The sequence below is a fragment of the Microtus ochrogaster genome, chromosome 21 (genome assembly GCF_000317375.1).
Source record: "Microtus ochrogaster isolate Prairie Vole_2 chromosome 21, MicOch1.0, whole genome shotgun sequence".
In the NCBI taxonomy this organism is placed as follows: domain Eukaryota; kingdom Metazoa; phylum Chordata; class Mammalia; order Rodentia; family Cricetidae; genus Microtus; species Microtus ochrogaster.
Window position 1 is genome coordinate 15000386 of NC_022022.1, and position 22353 is coordinate 15022738.

A 22353-nucleotide genomic window follows, 5' to 3' on the forward strand; every position below is an offset into this window, starting at 1 on the left:
AAAAAAAAAAAAAAAAAAAAAAAAAAAAATTGTAAAAACAAAACCAGCTGGGCCGTGGTGGCGCATGCCTTTAATCCCAGCACTCAGGGGCAAAGGTAGGCAGACGTCTGTCAGCCTAGTCTACAGAGAAAGTTCCAGGACAGTCAGAGCAAAACACAGAGAATCCCTGTCTCAAAAAACCAACAAAACAAAACAAAAAGCAATCCTCACTCCAAAACTGATTTACAGACTATTCTGTTTCTCCCCATAAGAACACAGTGAATGCTCTAGACCATGGAACCCTAAGTAAGGTAGTGCATGTGTGTTAGCCAGGAGGGGGCAGAACTGAAAAGGAGGTTCACCATAAATCTGTAACTGAAAATCCAGCAAGTATTCTCCCCAGGTCGCTCTGTTCTGTAGCCAAAGGATAAACAAGTTTTCTGGGAGCAGAGAACTTGGAGAGACAGTAATTGCGCAAAGGAGCCAGACCTGTGGATGCACACCGCAGAGAACACACCCCCTTTCGACATACTAGCTTCAAGCCTTTCTAAAGAGGATGAGATGCTAGGAAAGCTAATCTCCAATTCCAAAGGTAACTCTTAGTTTTGAAAGGAAATCTCTTGCTGCTTCAGCAGAGATGGTGATGACATTTCGCTACCAGAACAGGCAAATGTCTCCTTCGTTCCCAAGTGCATAGTAATCCCACAAACAGATGTGATCAAAGTTTCGAAAGAATCAGCGGTGACAGCACTGTTCCCACAGACACAGCAGCTTTCCGTGGTAGTGCTCATATTTAGGAGCCGGTATTAATATTGTGTCACCTTGTGGGACGTGAGGAGGTCTACCGTGACTCTCTGCTTTGTTGGGCTTATTCATCTACACATAAAATAAACGGGTTTCCATTAAAATGGTAGGTTCCAGAGGCGGACTGGAGCTGACAAGAAGCTGGCAAGTGAAAATGCATATGATTTACAATTTCGTCTTGGTCTGCTTGCCCAGAGCCATTATGAGATATGGTGATCATAAAAATTTAAACATTTCCCTCAAGTATTTGGTATTTGAAAGATAATTACCATCATAGAGTTTCCAAAAGTAAGATCCACAGGCAACTGAGGAATCTTTGCCGTCTTCACTGTGGCTGCTGAAGTTCTGTTAGCCTACATGTGATACGCGCTCACTGCCAGGTGGGCACTGGGTCTGGGGCTTCTCATGAGCTCATTTAACAGCTTTGAAGCCAGTTGTCTATACTGCAGATTTGGGTTCAAGTAAAATTAGTAGTTTGGGAGATAAGCTAGTCAGGCCTGGTGGTAGAAGACCGTAATATCATCTAGTTGGGAATCTGAGGCAGGGAGATTGCAGCTTCACAGTAAGTATGGACTACAGAGTGAGATCAGGCCAAGCTGGGCAAGCCAGTGAGCCTCTACTTCAAAATAAAAATAGGCAAAAATTCAGAATATGTTTCTCAGTGACAGAACACTGGTGTAACATATGAAAGGCTCTGGCTTTACTGCCCAGTATTGCCAAAAAAAGAAAAAAGAAAGGAAGATAAGAAAAGGAGAAGGGAGGGGGAAGCTCACTTCTGCAGAAGTCTGAATCCAGATTCTAGGAATTATCTGCCAAGTTTCAATTTTAGAAGTAGCTCTAAAATTTAACATAACAGGATGTGCACACTACTTTTCTAAAAATACAATGTAAGCTGTGTGTTTAGCTTAACCACTGCAAGGGTTAAAGTAAAAAGACTCATTAGCTACAGACGCCATCTTGTGGCCCACTTATTTATTATTCCATAGTAGTCTGTGGCTGTCTAACTCAAAATCTGATAAAGACAGCAAGGCGTCTCCGGTATCATTTATTCCATTTCTCTTACTTTCACACAGGGGTGGCAAGAGGTCTAACATGTTAATAATCTTTGTGGAATAAACTAATCCAATGGCTTGAACTTGAATTCATATTATTTCCACTCATGTGTTCACTACATTCGATCGTTTCCTTTGATATGACCAGCCAACTGATGGGGCTCATCAGCTTAAATACGGGATTTCAAGCTCACTTTTTCAATTTCTTGTTTTAACCATCTATTGACTCTACAGATAATTACAGTGCACACATTTCTCTTTGTCTCCTTACAACATGCTGCTGACACACAATTCTATGTTTTTCATTAGTTAACTCTCATTTATAAAATATTATATTCTTGTATATATGTTATGTGTGTTTTAAAGCATTTATCCCTTTATAATCATTTCCCATTAAATTTCTAAATAACTTAGCTGCAGAAACCATCCCTAGTTTAAATTCTGGGAAGAGGCAGATAGCCGTGCTTTCCCTCCATTGCACACATAAACTCATTTTTCAGGGTGGATAATTGAGAAATAATTATAGTACAGGTCATAAGGTAGTGATGGGATGATTTCAATAGATGTTTGGGAACAGCAGAAACCTCCAAAATACCAGAAATGTTTACTATGTGACAGAATAAAAAATGGCATAATCAAGTAGAACAATGGCTAGTGATGACCTTTCAATGTCTAATTTGGATAGAAATTATCATCATTTGCTTTTTTGTTAATTTTTAGACACAATTTCACTTTATAGCTCAGCCTAACCTGGAGTCACACTCTGGTTCAGCTTCACACAGCACTGCCCTTTAATATTACACATCGATTTCCCTGAGTTCTGTTTATAATTCTTGCTTCTTTGCTTATTCAAAATTTCTAGTGACCATCTTCCACCTGATAAGGCAGTTTCCTGGTATCTATGGAAGCTTTGCTCCAGAATATCCCTCTATCATATTCTTTATGGTATATAGAGTTATTACAACTGTCTCCAGTGAGCAACCCAGAATAATTAAAAATAAAAATAAATCATCATCCACTGAACATTAGGATGTATAGGCAATTATGAAGCCTCTTCTCAGACAGTGAAAACAGAATTTTTAGCATCCTAAGGCCAAAAAACGTCATTGTGTTTCACATTCTCTTGTTTCATTCATTCCTATTTTACACTTCCTGGTTTTGTTTGAAATAGGAACTTACTGCTCACCTGAAAAATAATTTTCCATAATGTAGATAGTATAAAAATGACAGGGATGACACAGTTAAGTATTAAAAACTGAGTAATGTCGATCTTTCTAAAAGAAATGGAAATCTCTTAGATGGTCAATAGACGGCCATCACATGGCACTGAGATGGCAAGAAGTAGCTGTTTCCTAGCTGATGAAGATGGCCACACCTAAGCAAATTAGATGGTTCATAGAAAAACACTAGATTGAGTCTGCATTTCCTATTCCAGATGTTTTGGCTTCCAGTAGGTATCTTCCAGTGGCTAAGAAAAAAATAATGAGGGTACAGGGACCCAATGGATTAAAACATTTAATGGCTCGTTTCAGTGAATTTCTAAGGTTCTGAGCTTCCTAAGTAGGTATGTTGGTTTTACAGTACTCTCACACCCCTGGCAAACACACACACACACACACACACACACACACACACACACACACACACACCCTCACATCCCTGACATACACACACGCACACACCAGAGCACTGTTCGATCCTACGGTGCATAATGAAATTGTGAGACAGTCTTCCCAGTGACTAAGACACTGAGAATTATTTTCTTGGGAAACTTTTTTTGATACTTTTAAGATATTTGTCTCCGTTCTGTGGCTCTAAGTGTGTGTGTATATATATATCAGATATGAGTAACTACTAGGAGTTATGTTAGCAAAAACAAACAAAAGAGCACAAAAACCAAACCAAACCAAGCAACCAAAAAAGAACAACCAACCAACCAAACCAAACGGAAAAGCCACTCTGATATGGATTCCAAATTCCCAGTTCTAGACCATTCTAGAATCTTCTAGCTCAGCTATGCTGCAGCTCTGCAGCTTGGTCTTGAAACCCTGACTAGGGGAAGTGAGGGAATGAAGAAAGGACCGACCCAGAGACACATATAGAAAAGCTGGCATCAGGTGAGGCGTGGGCTCTCTGATGGAGTGGCATCTACTACCATAGCAACTTGGAACCTTTGCGTGTTTATTCTGTGCAGCAGAGGAGAAAGGGTTAATTAGTCTCAGTAGGAGGGCTCTGTAGGCAGCAAAGGTTGCAATCACAATCATCTGGGGAGGAAGCAGCAGTTGCTAGTTTTTGTACACACTGGCCACTTGCTCCATCACTAGGTAAGCCTTGCCATCCCAAGAGTTTCACCTGGAGAAGGTTTTGGCACTCCTACGAGACTGAGGCCTTGGACTCCTAAACAGGGACACACCCATGTCTGCAGTACACACTCTCTCAGGACTCACTCACTCATGGCTTCCTACACCCCTTATAGCTTGACTTCATTTTTACAGTAAAACAGGAAGGTGGATTATAATGAAGGTGCTTCTTTACTCAAATCTAGCCTGATACTGAAACGTAACAGCCCAGTATAAGCCATCTACAAGATCTCCGTCCCGACATTTTAAAAGAAAATTCAAAACACTACCTGCATTCCTGAGGCTTAAAAACCATAGGAGAAAAATCTCTACACGAGTAAAGTTTCTGTCATGTACACTCTTGCCTTCCCAAGGTGATTCGTACAGAGAATTGAGCAGTACTGGGTGACCGTCTGTGACACTCATCCAAATGACAGAGGACATTAACTGGAAATGGGTGGCAGTGGTTACAAGTTTCTGGAGTTAACATTCATAGCCCTCTAGGAAGGAGAGAATGGGTGGGTAGGGGAAGACCCGCCAATTTTCCATTACAACTGAGGGTGTCGCTCTGCTTTCCAGTTGGTAAAGGGCTTTCATAATATTTGGGAAGAAAATAATGTACCCAGCCTTCTCTTTCTGTAAAATGGACAGTTTTTTATTTAATCTTTTCAAATATGCCATTATGTTTTGTTTTGTTTGCTGATGAGCAAATCCATTCTATGTCATTTTTCTCCTCCATGATGGAAAGGGCAGAATCAGAACAGAAGCCAGGCAGCCATTTCCTCTTTTTATGACAATCTCCATTAGAGATTCCTTGTAATCATTTTATTACCTTATTAGATCTTCATTTTCTGTCGTCCAAAGAGGCTCCACATACTGCACTCTGGTATGACTGGGACATTTCTCAACTCCCCCTCCTCAAGTCTCACTCTCTCTTGAAGTGTGACCCCTGATACTTCCCATTCTCTTCTGGACTCATCCTTAAATGTGTTCTGCTTTTATCTCCCTTTTCAAGGTCCAGAGTCCACAGTGCAATCACATCCGATTCTCTCTATGAGCTACACCTCACACGTTAAAACTGCCCCCTCTCTTAAGTCACAGTCGCTTTCAAAGTCTTTGACTTTGAAAGTATGACTAACTTTTTCCTAGTTTTTCAAGCCATTTTACTAAATTCTAGGGAATATGGAAATGGCTAGAGTTTCCCTCCTTTGCTTTCTCCTTCTGGATTGAAAAGGCACTTTATCCTTAGGTTAACGGCGGATAACAGTCCTCCTTTGCTAGTTAGAATTAAATTTCGCGAGACTATTCTCATTGCTCCTTTCACTAAAGTAATTTTTCTGATTTTTCAGCTTCCAAAAGAATGAAATTTGACAGAAATCTAGATCAGAGTCTTTCCTAGGCAGCAATTTTATAATTATAATCAACATATTTTTACCGCGTATGATCAAAATTTTGGGGAGCTATCTTAACTTGGACCAGAGTGTTTTTCAGCATTTTTTTCCCCATGTCAGAAAAATGTGTCCAGTCCATAGTGTAACACTGAAGCTAAAGGAACCCTTCAGCATTTCCCATTTTCCGAATGTAAGAAGGTATGCATTCTAGAAGTGAATATGGAAAAGGAAACCACGCTCGAAGACCATTCGGGACCCTTGCAGCCCATTTGTCAATTGCTTAATTTTGTAGGCTCACTATAAAATCCAATTTAAACTGTTTTGGGTAATTTTTAAATGACTCACAAATAACTAGGTTTGGATATTAGAGAAGCTTCAGCAGTAGTGTTCATTTGGATATAGATAAGCCTTTGTCAAGACATTTTCTTCTATATTCATTCACCTCCCATAAATGATTTCCCACTTCCTGGATGTCCCTGTGGACCCAAATATCTGTGGCGCCCACTGATACCAGAATCCTTCTTCACGTCTGTCCATTAGAGTTCATCTGAACAGAACTAATTTAAACAAACTCCCATTAAACATATTAACACAAACAGCGGTGGTGCCTGCCTGTGATTCCATAACTCAGAGGGTTGAGGCAGGAGGATTGCCATAATTCTGAGGACAGCATAGGCTACAGTGAGTTCTAAGTCAACCTGGACTACATAGCAAGACACTGTCTCAAAAACCCAACTGCAAAGCTGTATCAAGCAAATGAATATGTATATTATTCGACAACAAACGTTAACTGTATGAGCAAAATCGGAGCTTAAAATTAGATCTACCACAGTGCTTACCACATGGCTTTGATAATAGATCTTTTTTGTTATTAATTTCGAAGGCAGTATACAAAGTACTGGGTTTCATTATAACATTCTTGTATATATGTGTCATTGTACTTTGTTCTATTCTGTCCCCTCTCCACAAATGCTCACCATATGTCCCCTGCCCTGCTCTGGCTGGTCCCTTAGTTCACTCAGATAATCCCTAACTTTGAACTGAAAGGTGTTTGCCAGCACACTGGGCAATAATGGAATCTTAAATAAATCATCTTTTTTACATGAGGAAAATGACATTCTAAAATAAGATATAATAATATAGTGATTACAAATGTAGAATAATAATCACTGATTATAGCAAATCATTTCTTTTTTATTTATTTTAAAGGTAGTATATAAAACGGTGGGTTGCCTTATAGCATTCTCTTTGTACATCTTCGTTTCCATTGTATGTACTTCTCATTTGCACACATCCCCTACTGCTCTGTCTCAGGTTTCCTGCCAGCATTTGGGATGCAGTAACCAGTGCTCTGGGCATTTAAAATTCATACTACTCAAATTTAAACAACTAATATTCATAATTATCTTAAGAGATGATGATGATGATGATTTAAAAAGTGTTAAAATATTTCTGTCCCTGTTTTGCAAACAGCTTTGACTGCAGGTGTATGATGTCAGGTCCAAAGGGGACACCATTTCTTTCAAAAAGGGCAGGCCCACAGACTTGGTCCAATATTGAGTCTAGGCTCAATTCAAGCTGGACTATAGAAGGATTTCTGGCAGTGAGATAAAAGATAGTATTCTTCAGGAAATTGTGAGACACGTTCCCTTGCCTCTGGCTCTCCACTGATATGTATCCGTGGTAGGTATCATTATATCCAAGTCCATGCTGGAATCCAGGCTCTCTCAGGCCCTGTTCAAAAATACCTATTCCTTGACTGTTGCCTCACATAAATATGTTAGTATAACTAGCTTAATAGTTATTCAAATTTTAAATATAAAGAATTATCTACTCCCATTATGATTTATAAATATGAAAATTATAACTACATTAAAAATTGATGTGAGAAGTCCTTTTGTATATGTGTTGCTTCTATTGGTTAATGAATAAAGAAGCTGCTTTGGCCTATGGTAGGGCTGAGTAGACCTAGGCAGGAAACCTAAACTGAATGCTGGGAGAAAGAAGGTGGAATCAGTGGATGCCAAGTAGCCACTGTAGGAGATAAATATGCAGGTACCTTGCCGGTAAACCACGAGCCTCGTGGTAAAATACAAAATAGTGGAAATTGGTTAATTTAAAATATGAGTTATCCAGAAATACATTTAAGCTATTGGTGAAACAGTATTGCAATTAATATAGTTAATTTCTGTGTGGTTATTTCAAGTCTGGGCAGCCGGGAATGAAGAAAAAGCTTCCGCCAAAAGAAAATTATTTAAAACTGAAAAATACTAAAAACCAAATATATTCATTTTAATTATCAAGGCCTAAAATAAATAAGGTATGTATTTCATGTGGGCACTTTCAGAAAGGGGCATGTAAACACTTTAATAAGTATGATAATCTTATGTTAGCAATTATTTTTCTGTAATTATATATGAATATATTTTTCTGTAGGAAGTGGGGATACAAACCTTTATTTCTTCTTTACATTATGATAACTATTTAATTTTTATGTGTTTGTTTTCAGTAGTATGTACTTTTCTTGATTTTATATACCTACCAGTAATACTAAAATAAACTTTGCAAAGAAATAGAGTTTATTTGTTCATTGTCACTTAATTATCATCTGTTTAGTTTGACAAAAATCACCATCAGAAGTTTCTATTGCTGGGAGCTTGGGAGGGATGGTGTAGAGGTGGAGTTAAGGAGAAAGGCAGAGGAGATGGTTCATGTCACACTTAGAGCAAGGCTGATCATAAAAGCTCTCAGCTGTGGAAAGCCTAGTATTGATTAAGAATGTTGTGAGCTGCAGATGTTCTGGAATTCAGGTCCCTCTATTAACTCCGCTCCTCGCCACAACTTTCAGATACCTCTGGTGAATTCCCTATCCTTTTTATTACTGTCAGGCACCCTTGATGTACGAGAGACAAAGAAAGCAAACACATTCGGATGACAAAAGCATCTTCAAGAGAACGGGAAAGGAGACCAGGGCTCCTTGTAAACTCCTTAGCAACAACATTGATGTCGCTCGACAACATTCCTACCCTAAAGGTCATTGTTCTCTTTTCTAGTTTGGGCCAAAACCAGAGTCATTCCAAAGCTACTTTGAAACTAACCACACCCACAAGGTCCAATGACATATGCAACGGTCATGCGTAGGAGGAGGTAGGATAGCTAAGTAGATTCAATTATGTTAAGATAAAGCTTTCATAAGAATGCAATCTTCTAATCCATGTTTCTCTCAAGGAACAACATTATCTAAGTTTTCTCCAACTTTATAGTAAGCATTGAGAAACAAAACTAGTTTCTTTTTAGCTAGAGGAGAGCAGTGGAAAACATCTCCTCCCTTCGTTCCTCATGTCATATAGTACTGTTTCAACATCCCTGGCACATGACCACGTTAGCAAGATTTCCTTTGGATGCTGTTGTACAGTCGTGCCCTGTTTCACATTGTTTCAGTCAAGGACGGAGCCCCCAAATGAGGGGATTCCACAGTAATCCATCTCCTAGTGATGTCCCTGGGGTCTCAGTGTACGTAAACACACTTCACAATGGTTCTCAGTCAATCCATAGACAGATGTGTGAGGGCTTTTTTATCGTCTGCAGAAGAAACAGACCCTTTGGGGATTTTCTATGTGAACGTTGAAGAAAACGGAGGTATTTCTGTGATGATGTGATAAAACGAAACGGGATGGAAAGATCACGAACACTTCACGCCTCCATCTATCTGAGACAGCCCGAATTAACAGACGACCACACACTGCTGCTCTTTAGGCCTTCACAGCTTTTCGACTGATTAAGCCTTCTTGATTACTTGAGGACACCAGTTTCCTTATCCTGCCTTGGTGGACTGATGTGACAGATACATGAGAAGTTGCCACCGTGGGAAAAACAAATGCCCTGAGCAGGGCCTTTGTAAGTTAGACTAGCGGAAACCAATCATCCTCCTAAATAAAGTGGCATAGTGAGACCCTGTCTCAAAACAAAAGCAAACATGCAAAAGAAAATGCAACCAAACAGAAAAGCCCAAACGTGGAAAAATCAGCAGACTTTACCTTTAAAAACTTAGCAGCATTTGCCATATTTAATATGTTAATGTATTTATGCTTCATGATAGTAACCAGGTACACGACATATTCTCATTTTCAAGTCATTTTCTTTTGTTAATAACACACACACACACACACACACACACACACACACACACACACACTCGTGAAGCCAGAAGAGGGCAGCGGACCTCTGGGAGGTGGACTACAGGCAGCTGTGAGTGGCCTGACATGGGCACTGGGGCCGCACTCAGGTTCTTGGAAAGAAAGGACACGCCCCTAACTGCTGAGCAGCTGTCCAACTCCACAAGGCATCTCAGAGGCATCATCTCAGCAGAATGTCCCTGGGAATCCATGACGTAAACATGCCCAGGTGGGAACATTGTCATACTGATGTCTCATGTGGATGAAAGGATTTTATTAAGGAGAAACATTTTAGATCATTCAAACCTGAGTTTTCCTGACATTTTCACATATAGTTATCCTCTTGGCTATGGGAAGTAGACGAAATTGCCGGGGAGAAAATTGGGATCTTGGGGGTGGGGTGGGATGGGGGTAAGGGGAGATGGGGAGAAAAAAGTGAGAAGGGGATGATGGGGGGGAACTTGGGTAAACAGGATGATTGGGATAAAGGAAGGTTGGATAGGGGAGCACGGAAGCACAATTCTTAGTTAAGGGAGCCACCTTAGGGTTGGCAAGAGACTTGAACCTATAGTGGCTCCCAGGAGCCCAGATACTTCAATTGCTTAAAGGGTATGTATGCCAGATCAACAATAAGGAAGGAGATTGGAGGTGACATGTATCTTCAGATAAAAACTCAATGGCCTCCTTACAAGGAATGATGAGACTGAACTTAGAACATACTTGTCTTTAACTCAGCAGTACGTCCACTTCCTCCAACGCGGTTAAATAATTTCAATATTTCTCCCAAGTCTATGTTTTGTCCATGGGTTTTTTTGGTTTTTGGACTTTGATTTCTCACCTTGTCATGTGGAGGTATCTTGTTCAACATTCAGATCCCAGCTTCAACCTACTCTCTGTGGATCATCCCATTCTGATATGAGGTTAGGTTTCCCTGCAATGACTTTCTATATTAGAACATGCATTGCAAATTTTAGATTCCTGGTTTCAACTGTTTCCTATACTAGCTCTAACTCCAGGAGGACAGGTCTGTCGTACATGCTATGCTTGCTCTTCACGGTTGCTGCATGATGTTTGGTTGTACTCATTTTATGAAAATGTCCATATTAGTTAGTCTTTCAAAAGAGATGACTTTTGAATTTAAAGTATTTGTATAATGATAATTATTGTAGGTACAGAGTATAAATTCCTTAACCTAACAATTTCATATATTTGCTATTTTTGTCAGAAGTACTGTGAGAGACCAGCATTTTAAATATTCTTCCAGGAAAGTATGTTTAGACTATGTTAGATGGAACAGTGATTAGAATGACGAGCTTCACTTAAGAAAGTAACTTCTTTGAGGAACATTTAGTTGCAACATTGAAAATGATTGTCCAAAAAGAAAAAAAAAAATCCTAACTACACATTGTGCCATTCCCCAAATATGAGTTACTCTTCTGTGGACAGAGACATAGATCAGTTGCGTTTTCCATGCGGCTGCGTTAGTTATGGGAGAGCAGAAACACAAAGATCAGGGACAGCTGGGATTGATTTGACTTTTCCAAACATCTGCTCCTCTTCCTTTGTAAATTCTTTAGGAGATGGACACAGAAAAGGGGAAAGCAAACAAAGGGTCAGAACATCCCACCTTAGCGAGCAATGAAATTCCTTCCGGAATCACCAATAGGGTGCAGGTGGGGTGGGGAAAGGGAACAGCCCAGCAGGAAGTCACCAAGGATGCCTTGGATGGGGACAGCTGGCTCTTCCCTGGGGAGTCTTCGGACAGTGCAGATAGACAGTCAAGAGCACAGGGCTTAACAAGGAAGGGCTTTCGAGAACCAGGGCTTACCTGTTCGTAGTAGCGGATGTTCTCCTCGGCTGTGTCAGTAAAGGCCGACTTGAGATCATTCTGCATCTTCTGCTTCCACCGCTCCCAGTCTGCTTTCAGCGCATTGTTAGCGCACTCCACTTTATCTTCAAGTTTCCCGATTTCTTCTGTAAGCTGAAGCACGCCACAGAGAAAGGTAAGTCGAGCTGTGTGGTCCCAGCATGTGGAGAATTCACTGAGTCCATGTAGACCATTGTGGTACGAAAGTTAAAAATAGCTCGAGTCTGGGGTGAGGAAGGGAATCAGAACCGACCATGCACAGCAGTTAAAATGGAAAAGGCACGGCGTTCAGTAGCTGTTGGATAAAGTCCTATGGTCTGCCACAAGACCATGTCAGCTTGGATAACATCTCAAACCCGGTGCTTCAATTTCATTATTTATAAAACAAGAAAAATGGAAAAGCACATATCTGGAAAAAAATTATAATAATAACTCTTGTGATTGCTAACATTCGCAGTGATATTTACATTTATGTTAAAAGACATGAGCCTTCCTTCACTTCAGCTTTTAAGTTCTGGTTCCTCATTTTTAATTGTTTATAACCATAAGCTAAATTAACTACATGTGCAGGGACTATGTTTTCAAATACGCAGATTTAGGGGATTAATTTACACCATCTTCGTCTTAGTTTGGGGTTACTGTTTCTGTAATGAAACATGGTGACCAAAAAGAAAATTGGGGGAGCAAGGGGTTTATTTGGCTTATGCTTCCACACTGTAGTCTGTCACTGAAGGAAGTCAGGACAGGAACTCAAACAGGACAGGAAGCTGAAGGCAAGAGCTGATGCAGAGCCAGAGGGGTGCTGCTTACTGGTTGGCTTCCCACGGCTTGCTCATCTTGCTTTCTCACAGAAATCAGGGCCACGAGGTCAGGGATGGTACCACTGATAATGGGTTGAGCCCTCCACCATCAATCACTAATGTCCTACAACTGGATTTTATGGATAAATTTTACCAATTGAGTTCCCTCCTCTCGGGTAACTTTAGCATGCATTAAGCTGACATAAAAATATCCAGCACACTGGACACACAAGCAAGTTCACAGGCTCAAGATATCTGACATACAGTCCTTCCTCTATTAGACAGGCTTACTGTGATACTTAGATTTTTCTTCCCCTTCCCTACCAAACTTGGAGCATGATGTCATTGGTTCAGTCTTTAGATTTAGCACATTGAGGCATGTTTCACAAATGTATGTGTTTGTTAATAAACTCAGAATAATTTATTAAGTGCCCTGTCTGTGCCAGGCATGCCTCCGGGACTGGAAGATTTAGCAGTGAAGATATTAGGCGAACATTTTCACTTTTCCTAGAGTTTATTCTCTCCTGGGGAGAGACAAGCTATAAGCAAAATAAATAAAATATGAACCATTAACTAGTATAAAGGCTGAGATGGAAAATAAAGCCTAACGCTAGAGAGAAAATATGAGGCCACTGAACTTTTAGACAAGGTGACCAAAGGAAACCTAAGAAAGAAAATACCATTAGAATTGAGATCTGATGTTTGAGAGTGAAACGTGGGGTCATCTTGGGCAAAGCTCTCTTAGTAGAGGGCATGGGTAAACATGGACCAGGGGAAGAACACATGGCTGGCCAACCCAAACAACATGCTCTAGTAGACAGAACAAATTGGATGAAATCCTCCAAGAGGAGGGAAAAGCAGCAGCAGGAAGATCTAATAGTGCCACAGTCCATGGAAAGGCTCAGGAGTTTACAGAACCATGACACAGTCGGGAGATACGAGCAGAAACGGTCCCTCTCCTATTAATGACACTGCCATGCTTTAAAAGAGACACCATATGCAGCCATCATTCGTAGTTGGTTGGATTTATAAAGGGCTACCATTTAAGAAGCATTTCTTATTTCAAAAAAAATTACAATGTGGAAATGTCTTAAAGTCAATAAAAATATTTCTTACTGATAATTAAATAAATTTTCATTTAATATTAAATTTTCCTTGTATGTTTGTAATTTTACATTTTATGATCCCAAGAAAGATTTTATATATATATGCACACCTCTCTCTCCCTCTCTCTTTCTCTCTTGTGTGGATAATGTAAGGCTATTTGTTGAAGTCCTAGCTCCTCCATCCACAAAACAAACATAAAAATAAATAAAAATATTAGCACTCATGCCATAGAAATTTTGTTTAAATACATAAAATGCAAAATATCGAATTACATAGTGTCTGACAATTTGCCTACTAGATGGCTGTCCTTGACCATCATGATCAAGAGAATCATACCATCAGCGTTAGCTCTTACAACAGACACAGACACCCTTTCCTCCTCTGCTCCTTTGGTCTCTGGCAATGTGTCATTCTTCTGTCGACATCCGGGCCTTACTTGGATCACTAGTGCAGTTTCTAACGTTGTCTTTCTCAATATGAAGGATCACATATAAACTTCAAAGAACTATGACCAATTCTTGATGCTTTTGTTGCTGCATTTTTGTTGATGTGGATGAGTTCATTATTTTGGTTGGAAAAAGAAAACCGAGAACATTTCTGCACAGTGAATCATCTTCTGGAGATGTTATTTCAAAGACACCAAAGAAGCACATGATACCAGATCCAAAGAATGGTGTGCATTGTATCGTTCTAATCCATGAAAGCGGGACTTAACTAGATGCTATTCTCATAAGTTCTCAGTGAACTTCAATTTTCTCACTTCTTCTTTGGAACTGGGTCTTTATGTCGTCTATGCTACCCTCAAACTCACTACAAAGCAGAGGATGACCTTAAACCTGGTCCTCCTGCCGCCTTCTCTTTCTTCCTGCATGCTCATACCTGGTTTATACAGTTCTGAGGTTCTAACGCAAGACTTGGTGCATTCGAGGCAAGTACTCCATCAACCGAGCTATAATCTAGCCTCTTATTGCTTGCTCTGTTACGAAAATCAGGTATTTTTGAGTCAGCTATCTGTCTGGGTTCTGACAGAACATTAGACATTCAATAAGAATTAACAAATGTGTGGAAACAGAATATGTTAGGAACCTGCCAGGCCAAGACAGTGCCTCCAGTGTTCTGGTGTCTCGGGCTCTAACAAATGGCAGGCTCTGCTAACTATAACCATTTGGGATTCAATTCATATTCTGGATTGCAAAATAGTGTGTAAAAGGGCTGGGTAAAGAGGACTGACCATTTTTCTAATTCTTCTTTTTTTAAAAAACACTTGCAGCAATTGGATCTCTGTCAGGTGAAACTCGAAAAAGCAAGCAATTACCAGAAATATGTTCTAAGACCAAAAAAAAAAAATACTTACTAATAGAATAATGGAAGGTAATGAGAAAAGGTTTCTATTTAATAGTAAAGCTAATAGGTAACTTCTAGCTTCTGTTTAATTCAGTCAGAAATTAGCCATACAGTTAAATGAAACTCATTACTACTAGAAGATGAATCAAGATTGTCTTCAAATAGTACATACCTATAGCAGTGCAACAATGAATAATTAATATATTTCTGCCAGCTGCTATCGCTTTAAGTTATATACTCACATTTATTATTACATTTAATCTACATAACGATATTACAAATTAGGTTTTCTTTTCTTTCTGTTAAAAATTGGGAACCTAGGAGAAAGGACTAACAAAGACAACAGTGACTTGTGACATAACACAATTTCAAATCAAGATCTGCCATGCATGTGTTCTCTCTATGCCAACAGATTATGACCACCCAGGTATTGGTCTAGCCTGCCCATGACCTTCAAGGGTTAGCTGATACAGCTCTGATTCTCAAGATTGCCATCTATGAAGATACAAAAAAAAATGCAAAATAAAGCAAAAGCCAGAACATAATGCATCTATCATTAAGGAAGAAAGTGTTCAAATGAATACAGAGATGCAGGATAGTAGATTAATTCTGTGGGTGGGGCAGGCACTATTTTGACCACTCATTCGCGGGGCCTCACACCTAGGTGAGGCTACAGCATGAGCACGGACATTGTGCTACCGGGAGACGAAGAAGGGAGAGATGGTAGAATTTGGAGAGGACAAGACCAAAAGCAAACAAGGCGGCGAGGAAAGAAGACCGCAGCCTGGGAGGCAGAAATGCTGACTGAGAATGGAGACTGCAGCAGTCGACGCTGGAGGCTGGGCTGTTTGAGTAGATGAGACGGAGCATGGCAGGGGTAACTAAAAAAGACAGGATGGGAGGAGGGAAGACAGGCAAACAACAGATTTGAACCAGGGCTCAGGAGATTATCAAGGAAAAGAACAAGGACGATGTGGCTTGTTCTCACTTGCCCTGTGGTATCCATTCAGTGCCCAGCTAGTCTACATCAGGTATTCAAAAATGGGGAGTAGAAGTGGTCCTCATGAACTCCTGCTGACAGGAGAAACACAAAGCAACCGGTTAAAGACAATGTGCGGAACATTTCCCGTGAAGTGAATGGCAAGGTGATGGAGGAAGGTCATTGGTTGATTAAATAAAGAAGCTGCTTGCCCTGATAGGTTAGAACGTAGGTGGGAGGAGTGTCATTGGTTGATTAAATAAAGAAGCTGCTTGCCCTGATAGGTTAGAACGTAGGTGGGAGGAAGAGGAAGTGAGCTCAGAAACTCGACAGCTCTCCTCTCGGGGGCAGACGCCTCAGTGAGAGACACGATACTCCACTCTAGCGGGCAGAGGCGAGAGCTCTGCTCTCTGAGGCACACGCGATGAAGCTCCGACCCAGGATGGACGTAGGCTAGAATCTTCCTGGTAAGCGCACCTTGGGGTGCGACACACGATTGGAAATGGGTTAGTCCAGGTGTGAGAGTTAGCTGAGAAAAGGCTAGATAGAAATGGCCAAGCAGTGATTAAATGAATACAGTGTCTGTGTAATTATTTCAGGTAAAGCTAGCCTTGGAGGCGGCTGGGGTCCTGGGGATGCAGCCCCGCCGCTCCTATTATTACTACAGATGGCGCCCAACTGGGTGGTGGGACACAGCCCACGGCTCCTATTACTACAGCAAGGGAAATTAAGAAGCACGCTTGTTTTGGAGTTTCCGAAGAACTGGTGGCGGGTCTTGACTGCTGGGACCTAGAACAGGAGCGGGAGAGAGAGGCGGGTGGGCAGGTGGGTTGGCTCTGAAATAAGAGTCCAGCAGGTGTTTGGGTTTTTATGGAGGAGTTCCTAAAACAGCTTACCAAACAAGATTTCGGTGATACCTGGGTAAGGTGGAGACTGAATTCTGGAAGGCAGAAGCAGGGGAGTCTAGATACTTATCAGAATTACCCTAATTTGCATGCCTGGAATTGAACAACAGAAACTCAGACGAAAAGGAGGGCAGCTTCCAAATAAAAAGCACCATGGTCCACTGTATTATCTCGGGAGGTTCTTCTGTTTTAGCCCTGACCACTGTCCCCTACAGGTAACTGAGTAAATCTCTTTTTCTACTATAACTGGTCTTGGATGAACTATTCTAGCTTCAGCCTACGCCCTGCAACACTTAACGTTCAATCAAGCCAGCAATTCCTTTAGTTTTCTTGTACCTTCCTATCTGAATGTAAACTCTGCCATGAGACCACCTAGCTTCCAATCAACCACAACCTTCAGTCCTGTGCAGGCATCTCCTTCGAGCACAGTGTCCTAGCATTCACAGAGGAACTGGAACAGAAACAGTAAAGAAAAACGGACTTATTTACAGTTTGGGGGAAAATAAGAGTAAAAGAAGCCAGCTTCTCTCACCACGGCTGTGATCATTTTGCAATTCAAGGACAAGCATGACACAAAATCTCAAAGCTATGTAAACTTCATCACGAGACAGTCCTTTGCTGGGGAGAGAACTATTGAGCTTCAGTTTGCTTTCCCTGTCTCCAAGCTCAGGATCTGTCACCTTTTTACTTCCACTGTCCCCCTTATGTCATGTCAGAATTTAAGGACTTTTTGGGACTCTGTAGATTAAAGGAATAATCTTAGGAAATATGTGCTTCCTATTATATATCTAAGGATTTTTTCCTAACCCTGAAAATTACAATAAACACTTAAATTGTGAATGACCCTATCCATAAAGGCACATATCATCAAAATTTTAAGTGAAATAATATAATTTGAGAATCATTATTCTTAATCATAATATCTCTGCCTTCCTTTTTAAATGACTTCTCTATTATTTCCTTTTATGGAAAGCAAAAGTGCAGCCATTCAATTTATTCAAATGTAAAAAAAAACTTTCTCTTCACCACAAGACAAGCTGAGGAAACCATCATTTGGAAAAGTTCTTGAAAATAACATACCTAAATAAAAAGATTTGGATTGCCACTCTATCAGAAGACAATAGAAAACTCAAAAGTTGAATTCTAATCTGACAGCTCCCTCTCCTTAACGAGCACTAATTAAATTGCAGGGGAGGGAGAAGAGGGCTCTTAACAATAAAATTGTATTATTTTCCGATTCACGAGAGAGGTAAGATGCGTCTGAAGAAATTAAATGCCTGATTATACAATGCTGCTCAGGGGCACACGTGACTGCTAAGTGGTACCTTTCTTAGCATGCTTCAGGACTCACACGTTTCTCGAGAAGTACAAACCTCTCTCCTCGAAAACCCATTGCAGTTTTATTATCCACATGTAACTTGTTCAGTAGTACACAATGGCTTCTCTAAAATGACAACTTGAGACTGGAAACACCCACAAATGCTGTTGATGAATCACGGTTGAAGCCTGCGCCTCCAACGGCACTAGCATCCTTCAAATAGTAATTATGGCTTCTCAGTACACTGTAGGCGCAGAAAGCCAATTATTTAAATAGCACCATTCTAGGAAATCAAGAGATCCCCCTTAACTCTTCTTCACAGGCAAACACAGCAAATATGCACGGGGATAAGGAGAACTCATTCCTGTCTAAGGCTTCCAGTAGTCCACTTTTAAAGGCCTTCAACAGGAATCGGCTTCTGCCTAGACCCCAGGTTCTCTAACCTCGGATCTAATCAGAAAGTTCCAGAATGAGGGAGATGAACTTGAGGGTGTATCTCATGGTACTGTGTGAAGGAATTTCCATTTCCATTTAACTTGGTTAGAATTTTTAGTATCATTACATTCCTTATTTATGAAAGAGATTGCATACACAAACAGAGACATATAGGTAAATAAGCATATGTTTAAAAGGTACATGCATTGGGTGGTATAGTAAAAGAAATTTAGGTGGTAAGAGCATATATGGCAGGTCTGAATATGTTGCCCAAAACCTACACTTTGAATGCTTAGTCTCCACTATAGAAAATCAGGAGAATCCTTAAGGGATGAGGTAGGAGGGGTCTATTTGGAGATGTGGCCAAAAGTGGACTGTGGGATGCTCATCTGTTCCTTGTTCTACTTCCCTGCCACCTGAGGCAAGGAGCTTGCTCTTCCGCATGTTACCGCCATGATGTATTGACTCACCAAAGGCTCTAAAATAAAATAACAAGGCCTTTGGACCTCTGACTGAAAGCTCTCAAATTGTGACCTTTCCCCTCAAAACAAACCTTTCTTTCTTAGACATTTGTTATTTCAGGTATTTTGTCATAGTAACAGGAAACCAATGCAGCATGGGATCCAAAAAGAAAAAAAAAAAAAGAATTTGGTGATTACCATGATATCTCATACTTCCTAAAGTTTCTTTCATCACCTCTATTTGAATCACTATCAGAGCTAATGTTCCATGAGAAATGACTTCTCCTCTTTGATTGAAAACAGCTATTAAAATTACAGCACAACCTAAAATGGAGCAAGCCCATAGGACACCCCGCAGCGGTGGTTCTCAACATTCCTAACGCTGCGAGCCTTTAGCACAATTCCTCATGTTGTGGTGATGCCCAACCACAAAATTATTTTCATTGTTACTTCATAACTGTGATTTGATACTATTATGAATCTGATACGCCAATATCTGGTATGCAGGATATCTGATGTGTGACCCCTGTGAAAGCGTTCGCGACCCCTAGGTTGAGAACTGCTGCTCTATAGGGAGTAATGCTCTACTCCAAACTACCCAGTGTGCTACCCACAGACATATATGACTGCAACGCAGATGGTGAAAGTGAGGAATCTACGTTCTGGATTTCATTTTAATTCACTCAAATTTGATGTAAATGTCACCTGATTCTTGTATACCATTTTGGATAGTAGAGCTATATTTAATAGTTTATATGTTAAGGTCCATTAGATGGGATTCCCTCCCAAGAGTCCTTAGAGAGAATTGCTTTTGTTTGCTTCCTCAGAAGCCTCTTCCATTATCAGGTATCTCAAGAACCTCAGTCTGTATGAGGACATAACATTTTGGAAGAGACATTAATCGAAATCAAACTCTAGTCAGGGTATCGTCAGGTATGTACAGGAGTCTATATTCAAACACTTGAATTATGAGGTCATTCACAGAATTAGGTACCTTGCTGTTTACCACTGGAGCAGTAGCTCAGAGATGAAGGCCTTGATGGAGATGCATGCAAGGCAGGCAGGCAGCCGAGAAAACAGCTTGGTCAGTAAAGTGCTTGCTAGGGGGGAAAAAAAAAACCCAGGCATGGTGGTGTACTTTTGTGATGCATTGGGTTAATATATCCCTGAAGCTCAATGGTCAGGCAGCCTAGTCAAATCAGAAAGCCTGGGGGACCAATGAGAGAACCTCTTAAACTAGGGTTATGACTTCTAAAAGATAAAATCTGAAGTTTATCTTGTCTCCACACACACACACATACACATGCACTCACACACGAATACACACAACACACACACGAGTTGAATATAAAACAAAACTCAGATATATTCCCTAGGCAGCGTCACTAATCACTAAGGAAAATATTATTTGGCCACAGACTGCTTCGGCAAATCTGGATGGTCATCTAAAAATCGAAAGAGGTGATTGATCGAGGAATTGATAGACAGCTAAACATATAGGCGAATATTTAATCAAAACCTACAAATTTTAGACAAAGTAATTCTAAGTAGCTCGAACATTCCATCTTAAAAAGTAACCTTAACAACAACAAAAAAATCAGCATGGCAATACCTCAGGAAGATGGGGATCAAACTACCTCAAGATCCACTCTGGGGCATACAGCCAAAGGATCCTACATCGTACCACAGAAACACTTGTTCAATCATGCTTGATTGAACAAGAATCACTGTTGTTCTATTCATAATAGCCAGAAATTGGGAACAAACCAGATGGATTTAAAAAAAAAAAGGATAAGGAAAATGTGCTACAACTTATGCAACTGGATACTGGTCAACCATTAAAAAGAATGAAACTTGCAAGAAATGGATGAAACTAGAACAAGAAAGCATTCTGAGTTAGGTGTCCAGAACCAGAAGAACAAATATGATATGCATTTGTTTATATGTGGATGTTGTCTGTTAAGTCAATGGAAACCAAATTACTCTCCATAGAACAACAGAGAATAGTTATGGCATACGGAACTAGGTAGTATAGATGGATCTCTTAGGAAAGGGACGTCGAATAGATAGATAGTTCCACCTAACTCCACACATCTATCCATAACTATTCTATGCCCATGTCCTAGCAAGGTCTATCTGTGCCCCCCCCCCGCGTCCCTTATTCAAGTAGATAGGCAGAGGGAAGAGGGAATGAGGTAGGGGAGAGATAACTAACATTAAGAGCAATTTGAGGCGTAGTATGGGAAGCTAATAGAGTAGACACTTCCTGAAATAGATACACAGAGGAAGGCGACCTAAATGAAATCACCAAAATAACCAGGCAGACTTAGCCCCAACGGGGTACCTCATCTCACCAAAGTAAACTTTTCAGTGCAGCAAATAGTCTACATTTAAGTGAGTTGTTTGCCATCCTGTAGTAACCCCCTTGAAACCCAGGCTGTTGATGAGATTATAGTTTGCTCTCCACAAACTGAAGCCTACACATCTCACTGAACACAGAGAAGTTAAGCCAGTGCCTACACGAGCCTTCACCCCTACATGCTAGTATCTTTTGTACAGGAAGGCACTCTGCAAACTACCAAAGAAAAACCACAAACACCAACACAGCAACAAATGCTCAGAGCTACGGTGGTGTCCTGCCTACAAAATATACTAGGGACATGGTGGCACAAAGCTTGTAGGAGTAACCAGCTGATACCTAATTTAACTTAAGGCTACTCCATGAGACTGCTTGGGAGAGGCACCATTCCGCAGATTGGAATCCTGAACTGTAGATGTGTAGAGCGGTAGCAGGGCCCACATGGAAGTGGATGTATTTGTTCTCTTTCTGCTCCTGACTGTGCATGTAATTTGCTTTTTCACCTACCTACCTCTTTGGCTTCTGAACGCTGATGGACCATGCATCACCTGGCGCTATAAGCTAAAATCCAATTGTTTTCACCATAAGTTCCCCTTGCCAGAGTATTTTATCACAACAGGTTATGAAACTACGACAGGACCTAATGAGCAAAACCATAATCACAACAGGAAAAACCATGAAAACAAAAATGCATTCTTCATAAGGACAAGACAAACTAATCTATCCGGATGCTATTTTCTTTTTTCTTTTTGGAGAGCAGTATACCTACAGTTTGGTGCCTCTGACAAGGCTGGGGTCCAGACATTTGTTGGATTCTAAAGATATAAATGGCTCTCCTTTGGAGAATAATTTGTTATTAATAATAGATAAACGTTCTAGCCATTCCCTTGTGTTGGGTATTATCAAGCATGAGTTAATGCAGTTAGCCCAATGAAGTAGATACTACTGTTATCTCCTGTCCACAAATTAAAACACAGATATTAGTGAAGGTGTCCAAGATCTCACAGTCACTTCCAGACATTTATTTATTTTTAAAAT

The 22353-nt window shown here is 40.4% G+C and overlaps 1 protein-coding gene across 2 annotated transcripts in view; it reads right to left on the reverse strand.

The window, feature by feature from the left end:
- Snx7 (sorting nexin 7) overlaps nt 1–22353 on the reverse strand; it is an 85539-nt gene that overhangs the window by 7833 nt on the left and 55353 nt on the right. Inside the window, exon 8 of one of the 2 annotated variants that reach the window (XM_005357197.2) lies at nt 11569–11721. The exons of the other annotated variant lie outside the window; for it this stretch is intronic. Coding sequence (XP_005357254.1) covers nt 11569–11721 — 153 coding nt within the window. The remainder of the gene's footprint in view (nt 1–11568; nt 11722–22353) is intronic. 2 annotated transcript variants of the gene reach the window in all.